The 11,192-nt window shown below is 43.9% G+C and overlaps 1 protein-coding gene across 1 annotated transcript in view; it reads left to right on the forward strand.

Moving 5' to 3' along the window:
* Positions 1–10,583, forward strand: part of LOC141141157 (uncharacterized) — a 156,543-nt gene extending 145,960 nt beyond the window's left edge. Inside the window, exons 23-24 of the mRNA XM_073628860.1 lie at positions 7,736–7,877; positions 8,597–10,583. Of these exons, the coding sequence (XP_073484961.1) occupies positions 7,736–7,877; positions 8,597–8,775 (321 nt within the window). The 3' untranslated portion in view covers positions 8,776–10,583. The remainder of the gene's footprint in view (positions 1–7,735; positions 7,878–8,596) is intronic.
* Positions 10,584–11,192: the final 609 nt, after the last annotated feature.

Here is an 11,192-nt window from a genome sequence, read left to right on the forward strand (position 1 = left end):
AGGGTTAAAAACCTCGTACAGCGCGGCTATAGCCGCGGTATTACCGCGGTATAGCCACGCTGTCCCATTGATTTCAATGGGCAGGAGCGGTGAAGGAGCGGTGAATACACCGCTCCTTCCCCGCTCCAAAGAAGCGGTTTGCAGGACTTTTTTCACCGTCCTGCCACCGCACCTCTTCAGTGTGAAAGCCCTCGGGCTTTCACACTGAACAAACAGCGGCGGCTGTTTAGAGGCGGTTTTCAGGCGGTATTTTTAGCGCAATACCGCCTGAAAACCGCCCCAGTGTGAAAGGGGTCTAAGGGTATGGAGGCGGTACAATGTTTTCTAAATAGGGATGCCTCCCTTGCTTCACCCCAGGTAGACTTTATTGTTGATTTAATTGAGTTTGCAACGCTGTGATGTTACCTCCCCTTTCCACCGTATGCTGACGACATCTGACAAATTATATCGTTTTGACCAGGTGGTCAACAAGCCCTTTTGACTTGTATGACGTATGTCATTTCAGGTCATTTATTTCCGGTAAGCCTCCTGTTGTTTCTGGGTGATGGCCCCGGCACCGATCTAGATCTTCTGTTCACTTGTGGTATTCCCAGTTTTGACTTACCGTTAGATCCTGGAACCAATCATCCACTCACCTGTGAACCTGGGAGTCACTTATCTAATTTTTGCCACGTGCAACCTTCATAGACTTTTGGTGGTGTTTTCTCATATTTTTTTACAAATCTATATTATGGACTGTCACTGTTTTTCTTTTTAATTAATTAAGGACTTTTTGGAGTTGTCACTATTTTCATTTTTAGTCACTGCTCTTACCAATTAGGTTTATTATTTATTGATTTATTTATTTTTTTGCAGGTTAGCACATTCATATTATGTAATCCATATTTATGGTCATACTTAGTTCATTCTAGGTTCATTCATTGTGTATATGCACTTAATTTTTTGTTTGTCAGTTTGTAGCGCTACACTTTTTTATATATTTTTTCACTATCTACCTAGAGTCTGCAGGTGTGTTAGCTGCTATCTTAGTGTTTTTGGTTTAGCGCAGCGCTGTACATATCCATTTATTTGTGGTTTATACTATAGACACCCCCCAGGTACGATATTTAAATGAATATTTTACTTTTTTTTTCACTTTAAGCATCATAAAATCACTGCTCCCGAAAAAATGGCTGTTTTTAAAGCTTTTTTTCATTGATACATGTCCCCTGGGGCAGGTCCCGGGTCCCCAAACCCTTTTTAGGACAATACCATGCAAATTAGCCTTTAAAATTAGCACTTTTGATTTCGAACGTTCGAGTCCCATAGACTTCAATGGGATTCTAACGTTTGTGCAATTTTTCGGTCCGTTCGCAGGTTCTGGTGCGAACCAAACCGGGGGGTGTTTGGCTCATCCCTACTCAAGTGGGCACGCCTGGCTGCTGCCAGCAGAACACAGTTCCAGCAGTACAGCCAAACAGGAATGTCCCCACGGCAACTTTCTCTTGAAGGCAGAGTAGCTTTGGTTAAAGCATCCTGACTCCACAAAGCACACATTTGTAATGCACAGTGATTTCTGTAACTTGACACAGTTCAAAGTATTGTCCAGTAATACCTGGGATCTGGTAACTGTAGGGTTTCCTCTTGGGCATTAACAGTGTTAATGTATTCTAATAGGGGAATGGCGCTGTTCACAGACAGTAGAAAAATCAAAAAACCAGAAAAACAAAAAACGCCAAAAAAAAATGTGAATGAGAAAATATTAAAAAATGTAAATAAAAAGTATTAAAAAATATTTTAAAAAATTTTTAAAAATTTTTGGAAAAGAAAATGGACAATGAGTGTGAGGTGTGCCCCAAAGTCCACAACAGACTAAGTGAGAGATTCTTGCTAAAATCCTGCAAGCTATTCCATTGCGTGTTTTACATAAGATGTGAGTCTGCAATTCACTACCATTGGTGAAAGAATTACAAAATCATACAAAGTAGAAAATAGATAAAAGTGACATTGAAAAATATATCAACATTTGAAGATCCCACTCACGTGCCTAGTGACATAAAAAGTACATGTAAATAGGCCAAATAATAATAAACATCTGTAATCCCTCTTTACATAAACCGTGAAAAAAATGTATATAGGTGCAAACAAAATATGTGTATGTATGAGATGGATTAATCAAAAAATTGTAATGGTGAATAGGTGCGATCAAAAAGATATATAAAATAATGTATGTGCTACAATCAAAATCGTCCAATGTAAATGTCCAATAAATGTGAAGGAGATCCCTCTACACAAGTGGAAGGTATATCCAACAGACGTGTAATCCCCAGCGAATTTTCAATAATGATGTGTCCGTGTTTGGCAGGCCCCCACTTGTGCCCTCACTCACCAGAAAGCCCAACCCCTGCAGGGATGAAGGGCATGAATAGATCCTGTGGCCGGAATCCTGCACGCCCGGAATCCCCCTCTCAGGTTCAGCGAGCTCCTTCCCTCTAGATCCACAGTGTTCTCCCACCTGTCCTCATCCTCTGGACCCCCAGCCTGGTCAGCCTGTCTTCCTTTTGCTTAACAGTGGTAATATAATGCTGGATGTCTCTTATTAGGCCTGCGGATAATGACACAATCCGGATTAATTTGATGACCATAGTCCCAAGTTTGTAGGACAAAAGCATACTTTTCAGCATATCTGGGTGACAACTTTTTGAAGTTGAGGTGCAGAGGGATTCTGAGAAAACTCATAGCCATAATCCTCAGCCACTTTCTTAATGACTATACACTGTAGCTTGGACAGCTTGGGCAATGTTTTAGGGTCTCCATATCCAAGTAAAACTCAACCATCAGGTGTGTTGAACCAGTGTCCAGCAACAACATCAGGCTTGCAACCAGACTTGGCCGATTGAATTGGCTTAGCTATAGTGACTTTAGGGACCCGTCCTGCCCAACGATCCTCCTCAAAGGATTTAGTGAGACACAGATGTCAGCTGCACTGGCGGATAGCTTAATTTTAACACTGGCAGCTGGCACAGGAAGAATTTGATCCTCCTCCAAATCACACAATTGTTCCTCTTCACTATCACTCCACTTCCCAGTCCATGATAAAGTATCTGAGAACAGTTCAGAGATCTGATCAGACGGGATATCCAAATCGGAGATAGTGGAGCACTCTTCGGCCGGGATCAGGTTGCGCTTGGAACTAACATCAGCAGGCAAAGCGACCTTATCTCCCTTACTGGCCACTGGTATCACAGCCCCCACTGGCGCACTGCTTTCACCCATTTCAGGCTTACTCGACTCCGGTATCTTTCCCCCAGGAGTTTCCACCATCAAGTCACGCAAGTGGGCACGACCACGGCCTTGAGGGATAACTGGAGTGCGGGGCCCTGGAGTAGCCACAGAGATAAGAGGAGCAGCTTCTCGCACAAGCCGGATGATAGCTTTGATAGTATAATGCACAATGGACACCATACATATATTTATGTGCATAAAAAATGTACACAAAAGAAAGGTACTCGGGTACCACAGGTATATATATATATATATTTACAATCTACTGCAGTTAGGTAAATTTACTAAATTGGGTGTTAGGATGGTTAAAAGTTCGCCTCTGTTCCAGCTTGGCTGACGTTGTGTGTGCTTCTGTGCTGACCAGTGGGTGTCGCTGTTACCATTAGTCAGTGTTGGAAGGGCAACGTGTCAAAGTGTATAGATGCTCCTTTGTCTCAGAGACAAGCTCGGTGGAGGTGATCCTCCGAGTTGCATTCTGGGAAGGGGGTATTTATGGGACAGACGCCATGTTCTAGCATCGTTTTGCAGCCACCTGCTGGCCCTCCTGGCTGACAGGTATGCGTTAAGGAGCTACCTTGTGGTCCTCCGATTGGGAGGCCCACGATGCTACGGCGCAGGGGTGGATCCAGAGGCTTGTCTGGGGCCTACCACCGCGGCTGAGGAATGGTCCTGAGCTGTCGGTCCTGTGTGACGAAGCTGGACAGCCGAGGAGACCCCAGGGAAGGACCTGTCTTGGAGAGATCACGCAGCGTGCTGGTCTATAGAGGGGCCTGGTGACTCGGTTGGAGGACGTATCCAAAAGAAGTAACCATACAGCATAGTGTCGCCAGTTCGGCTTAAAGGTTCAGGCACTGTGACTGACTGTTCACTGCAGAAGATCTGATACATCCTGTGGCAGAGGATCGTGTAGATTTACCCCCTCAAGTGAGTCTGTGGCAGAGACTTTAGATTCGTGCTGCGTACTGGCTGCTAGACCAGTGAGAGAGGCCTATCCAGACGAGCAAAGAGTGCGTCCCATGAGGGGAATGCATTCCACATAATTATTTGAATTCTATCGGGACATTTGTCGCTAAGATCTTGTAAGAAGATATTTGAGTTTCTCCTGAAAGTTTCCTTTTCCGTCTCTTTCCTGCTACTTCCTAAAGATTGACTGTTCAATAAAGCATTGAAAACGTACTCTAGTGTTGGTGCGTGTGTCGTCCAGCAGTAAACTCAATGGAACCCCTAGACCCGGTGCCGGTGAAACAGAGGGAAGCAAAGTGAAGGTAACAGACCCGCTTAAACCAGCAGCTCCACCGAGAGTTAGTGCTAGGTCCCCTTCACCCATCCTGCCTTCTTCTGGCCCGAGGGGCCCCGGGGCCCCTTACAGTTGTAACAGCTGTACCCCCATGATGGCAGCCCTGCAGGTAACCTTCCTGGGTTATTTAGTCTCTGCCCAGGGCATGGATCTATATGAAATACAATCCTGAATTGGCCTCCACATCAAAAATCATTCGGAGATTCTTAGTCTTTGCTAATTATTATCACCAGTTTACTAATGATTTCTTCGCTGTGGTAGCTTTAATTACCACCCTAACCACGAAGAGGAAACAGACGAAGAATTTTATCTCTAGAAGTGGATACGAAAGGCTCCATGTTTTTTGGAGGTGTTTACCACTTCTGTAGGGGATGGAGTGATGATTCTTTTGCAATGGAAATTGCAGGGAATGTGCAATACTTTATCATTTTTCTTGCAACTACTGGTGTTCCACAGAGAAAAAAATATATCTAATTTGTTGAATGCATGTCCCATCAGCACGCAAAGTAAAATCCTCAGGGGACAATCTGATAAGGTCTTTCTTCCAGTTCCTATTTCTGAAATACATTGGACCCATATTTCAATGAACTTTATAACTGACCTCCTGGTTTCCAGGTTTTTTTTTTACATGTGTTTTGTGAAGTTACTTCCATCACTTCTCATCTCTCTGAATGCTGTATCGCCAGAATGATGATTGCTGGCAACATCTTAGTATTGATTGTTTATTACATTGTATATTCTGTATGCGAGAGATAGCTAGGAGTCTATAGTGGGTATGTCTGAGAATAGATCTCCCGCATTACAAACAGGTGAAAAAAAGGGTTCCCAGGTCTCCAGATTACTTAAAAAGGAAATTGGACTGAGGTACTAAAGCAATGTGTAGATAAAAATAATAAAATACTGAGTAGGTAGTCTGTGCTTTCTGCATTTCAGTGCCTAATTTTTAGCTTTGTCTAGAGCGCACCTTGAGCAGACCAATGAACTTACAGTCAGGTCCATAAATATTGGGACATCGACACAATTCTAATCTTTTTGGCTCTATACAGCACCACAATGGAAGTGAAAAGAAACAAACAAAATGTGCTTTAACTGCAGACTTTCAGTTTTAATTTTAAGGTATTTACATCCAAACAGGGGCATAACTACCACCATAGCGACCCATGCAGGCGCTATGGGGCCCGCAGCCAAGTGGGGCCCAGTGAGGATGAGAGCACCGCCGGCACAGTCTCCCAGCCAGGGGAAGAGAGAGAGGAGAGGAAGAGGCAAGCTGTGACCTGTGCCCAATGCAGCATGACCTGTGCTCAATACAGCATTGCCTGTGCCCAATACAGCCTGGTCTGCCTGTGCCCCATACTGCCATGTGCCCCGATAGAATTCACAGCCTCACCTGTGCAGAGGAGGAGGCAAGCCACCCGGATCAGCAGAGAGCTGAATTGCCCGATGTGATAGCTTTCATTAGAACTTCCAGTGTTCCCGGGGCTCACGTCACATAGCTCCACCTCTTGGCCGAGCGCCTTTGATAGACAGAACGCCAATCAAATGCGTCAGGCCAAGAGGTGGGGCTATGTGACGATGAGCCCCGGGAAGACGGGAAATTCAAATGAAAGCTATTACAGCGGGCAATCCCGCTCTCTGCTGATCCGGGTGGCTTGCCTCTTCCTCTGCACAGGTGAGGCTGTATGGGGCACAGGCAGACCAGGCTGTATTGGGCACAGGCAATGCTGTATTGGGCACAGGTAACGCTGCATTGGGCACAGGTCACGCTGCATGGGGCACAGGTCACGCTGCATGGGGCACAGGTCACGCTGTATGGGGCACAGGTCACGCTGTATGGGGCACAGGTCACGCTGTATGGGGCACAGGTCACGTTGTATTGGGCACAGGTCACGCTGCATTGGGCACAGGTCACGTTGTATGGGGCACAGGTCACGCTGTATGGGGCACAGGTCACGCTGCATTGGGCACAGGTCACGCTGTATGGTTCACAGGTCATGCTGCATTGGGCACAGGTCACGCTGTATGGGGCACAGGTCACGTTGTATGGGGCACAGGTCATGCTGTTTGGGTCACAGGTCACGCTGTATGGGGCACGGGTCACATTGTATGGGGCACAAGTCACGCTGCATTGGGCACAGGCAACGCTGTATGGGGCACAGATCACGCTGCATTGGGCACAGGTCATGCTGTATGGGGCACAGGTCACGCTGCATTGTGCACGGGTCACGCTGCACTGGGCACAGGTCACGCTGCATTGTGCACAGGTCACGCTGCATTGACACTAGGGCAGCTGTGGGGGGGCTGTTTGCAGGGAGGCCCCATACAACATTTTGCTATGGGTCCCTGCTATTTCTAGTTACGCCCCTGCATCCAAATCAGGTGAACGGTGAAGGAATTACAACAGTTTGTATATGTGCCTCCCACTTTTTAAGGGACCAAAAGTAATGGGACAAATTAACAATCATCCATCAAACTTTCCTCCTGGAGAGTGTTCTTGGTGTTCTTGATCTGGCCAACAATTGTGAAGGGTGTTTTCTTCACCAGGGAAAAAATTCTTCGGTCACCCACCACAGTTGTTTTCTGTGGTTTTCCGGGTCTTTTGGTGTTGCTGAGCTCACCGGTGCGTTCTTTCTTTTTAAGGATGTTTCAAACAGTTGATTTGGCCACACCCAATGTTTTTGCTATCTTTCTGATGGGTTTGTTTTGTTTTTTCAGTCTAATGATGGCTTGCTTCACTGATAGTGACAGCTCTTTGGATCTGATATTGAGAGTTGACAGCAACAGATTCCAAATGCAAATAGCACACTTGAAATGAACTCTGGACCTTTTATCTGCTCCTTGTAAATAGGATAATGAGGGAATAACACACACCTGTCCATGGAACAGCTGAGCAGCCACTTGTCCCATTACTTTTTGTCCCTTAAAAAGTGGGAGGCACATATACAAACTGTTGTAATTCCTACACCGTTCACCTGATTTGGATGTAAATACCCTCAAATTAAAGCTGAAAGTCTGCAGTTAAAGCACATCTTGTTTGTTTCATTTCAAATTCATTGTGGTGGTGTATAAAGCCAAAAAGATTAGAATTGTGTCAATGTCCCAATATTTATGGACCTGACTGTATAACAACTGCTACTTATAAGCCATCTAAATGTTTTGCCTATCTATTTGTTTCAGGGAACTCAAGTTATTCCATTATTGTATTCTGTTCTACGGGACAAAGAATACTTTGAGAAGCCAGAAGAGTTTTACCCTCAGCATTTTCTGGACTCAGAGGGAAACCTTGTTAACAACGAAGCTTTTATACCATTTTCTGCAGGTAAGTTAATCAAAGGGGAGAACATCTATATTGTCACAAGTGTGTCATAGGACCCTCTATGGTTGTAACTAAAACAGGGACAGACCAAGTCAGCATAGGACACAACCCTAATTACAAATGGTGCCACATTTAGTGAGTCATTCTGAGATGGTATATTTCCAACTTTTAGGCCAATGCCTTTAAGTCAATCTACTCAAAAGTTATATTTACTATGCCTGGATGGCATGGATCTTGGATACTCCGCTATTAAGATTTCCCTGACATGTTTTCCCACTGCCCTTCTAAAGGTTTGTGTGATACATTATCTATACATGTGCTGTGCTGCTGTTCTAGGACAGCTTATTATTATTGCATTGGGTATGCATCCTACCTGCACAATACTCCTACATCTGCTTCTCTATAGCAAGCATGAAATGAAAGAAATTGCTCTAACAGTTACTGTATATGTACTATGCATTGATTTGCACAAAGTGTTGGAGACTCTTTAACCACAAAGATTTTTAAGAAGTATCGTTTGGGGGAGTGCAAAACCCTGCTGGGGCTCTAAAATGTGTTGCACAAACCCCCACAATGCAAAGGTTGAAGAAATTACATATGCAGAGGTCCCCAACTGGACCTAGAGGAACGCAGAAATGGAAAGCTGTCTGTCCTACAGCTGTAAAAGTCAATATTATTCTTCATTATTTTAATAATGATTTTATACTTTATCCCTTTTATAGGTAAGAGAAGTTGTGCTGGAGAGACACTGGCTAAAATGGAACTGTTCCTCTTCTTTACAACACTGCTACAAAACTTCACCTTTCAGGCTCCACCTGGAGCAAAACTGGACCTCTCTGGTGCTGTTGGCTTCACAACTCCTCCACTGAAGCATGAGATCTGTGCAATTCCTCGCAATTAAAGCGAACTGGCAGTAAACATATGAATAATTATTGTGGACTGGATTTAATCTTTTCTGAAAGAGAATCTGTTTTTTGATTTATAGAATTGTAGTTGAGAGCTCCTGTATGAAGATCAAACGTCCCTTCAGATTGGTGAAAGCTGTATGTTTACAAATAAAACTGAACAAGATGAAATAAATGAAGGAAGGAGAATAATTACATAATATTCTAAAGACAAGTATTAATATAGGATCATGAATGGAGCATAAATATATAAATCACTTATTGTGGAGATAATAAGGTCCGACAACTCAACACCATTTGGAGAGAGTGGGGAAGTCATATTGCACACAGCACCACCTTCAGATTTAAATCTTATGTCTGTGCTAGCATTCGGGGAAGGTAATATGATGATCAAAAGAAAACAACCAGCTTACACTGGAACTAAACCCATCAGTTTAACCAAAACAGTTACATTCAAGGCATTCCATGATAACTGTCACAGTTTCTTGGGCTCTCAAGTGAACTGTGAAGCCATAAAATGTCTGGTGTGATAACTGATCACAGGTGCAGCACCATGACAACTGTTGATCAAACAAAGGCTAAAATGGCATCTTTCTCGGATGTAAAAGATTGGAGAGTTTAATTCCACTTTAAGGCACACTGACGCAGAGCAGAGCAGCTAGAATGGAACCAAGACCAAACCTGGTTCATATTACATAATACAGGCTGTGATAGATATTGCATTTGTAAAACCTGTAATGTAAAAAAAAAAATTGCAGTGAACACTCAGAATCTAGTTGCAGTAACAAAACTGTATTGAAGGTAAAATTCAATAACGCACAACTAGCCTGACAACCCAACTGAGTGAACTCAGACAATGTTGCAATGAAGAGTATAACAGTTGGTCTCGAGTGCACTGATGGTGTCTGTCTTGAGGGGAGGAATGCGGCTTGTCAGGTCTGTACCCAAACGAGGAGGCATAAACTAAGGATGGCATGTCCATGCTCTTTCCCTACTCATCTGGAACCTCTCCCTGCTGCTAATTACTGCCCCTGACAGATGGGGGACCTTTTCCTGCACTACCCACATGCGAAACACGCACAAAGCCTTAAATCGACTCTGCCCTGATCCAAGATGGCCACCAGACTCAAATAGGTCACCAGCATTCAGTTGGATAGCTCCCCCAGTGACCCAGTGAACCATAGAGAAATGATGTTTGTCTTGACTTCCTCTTCTTTTGCAATGCAGCTGTGGTTGATTGCCACCTACAGTGCAGAAAGTAGACTGCATATGCCTAAAAATGGAACATATTTGTTCTTTCTTAGTGATATATGCATCCAATTTATATCATAATTGGTCTCTATGAAACTGGAATTTTATTCTGTGCGATATGTTGGTTGTTGAAAGGTAAAACCTCTCAGATGGAATCGGTTGAATCTACAAAAGCTGGGATTAAAGGTGTATCTACTGAGCATCATAAAATCTCCAGGTTCTCTAGCACATCCTCCAGATCATTTTATGGGATGTGTCATTTCTATAAACACCCTCTCCAGGGACCAGAGAAGACTATAGCTCTCACTTACTATTGGAACTGTGTAGAAATGTTAAGAGTATTTTTTAAGGGCCAGTGACTCTAATATATCTGACTCTGAAAATGGATTGGATTCTGAACTAAAGACTAGACAAACTTTGCTTAGGCAATATGTACTTGGAATCCCTCTTTGAATGTTGCTTATTGTCTGTTTTGTAATATGTTTTCTGTAAATATTTTCTTGAAGGTTTTTTCCTTTTCTTTTCATTAAAATGATATTTTAAAATTGTTAAAGCCTAAGTGTAGTGATAAAAACAGAAACATCAGCACAAGGGACATAACTTACAAGCAGTAGTGTGGTCCTTGTTCTGATTTCTCTTTGTTAAGTTGAAATTGAAATTCTCCTCTGTCCATGCCCATCCCCACCACCACAATCTTTTGGTGTGATGGGGGTAATGCAACTATGGGGCTGTCAAAGGCGGTCATCAAGAAAGCCAACTATGACCACCCTTTCTGCCTAACTGCTCCATTCACAGACATTGTACTACACCATCTATGAATGAAACAGGATCTAAGAATGGAGGATGGGCTGATGATTGAAAAGTCCACCCCCTTCATTCATATGTTACATTCAAACATGTGGTGGCGACTACTGTTTGTGTATTAGGCCCCGGTTCACACAGGGGTGGAACGACTTGCAGGTCGCCTCAGCCTCAGGTCGTCCGCGGCGACTTGCAAAACGACTTCTGTATAGAAGTCTATGCAAGTCGCCCCAAGTCGCCCCCGAAGTAGTACAGGAACCTTTTTCTAAGTCGGAGCGACTTGTGTCGCTCCTATTAGAACGGTTCCATTGTACAGAACCGGAGGCGACTTGTCAGGCGGCTAGGTCGCCTGACAAGTCGC

The sequence above is a fragment of the Aquarana catesbeiana genome, linkage group LG04 (assembly GCF_042186555.1).
Source record: "Aquarana catesbeiana isolate 2022-GZ linkage group LG04, ASM4218655v1, whole genome shotgun sequence".
Taxonomy (NCBI): Eukaryota; Metazoa; Chordata; class Amphibia; order Anura; family Ranidae; genus Aquarana; species Aquarana catesbeiana.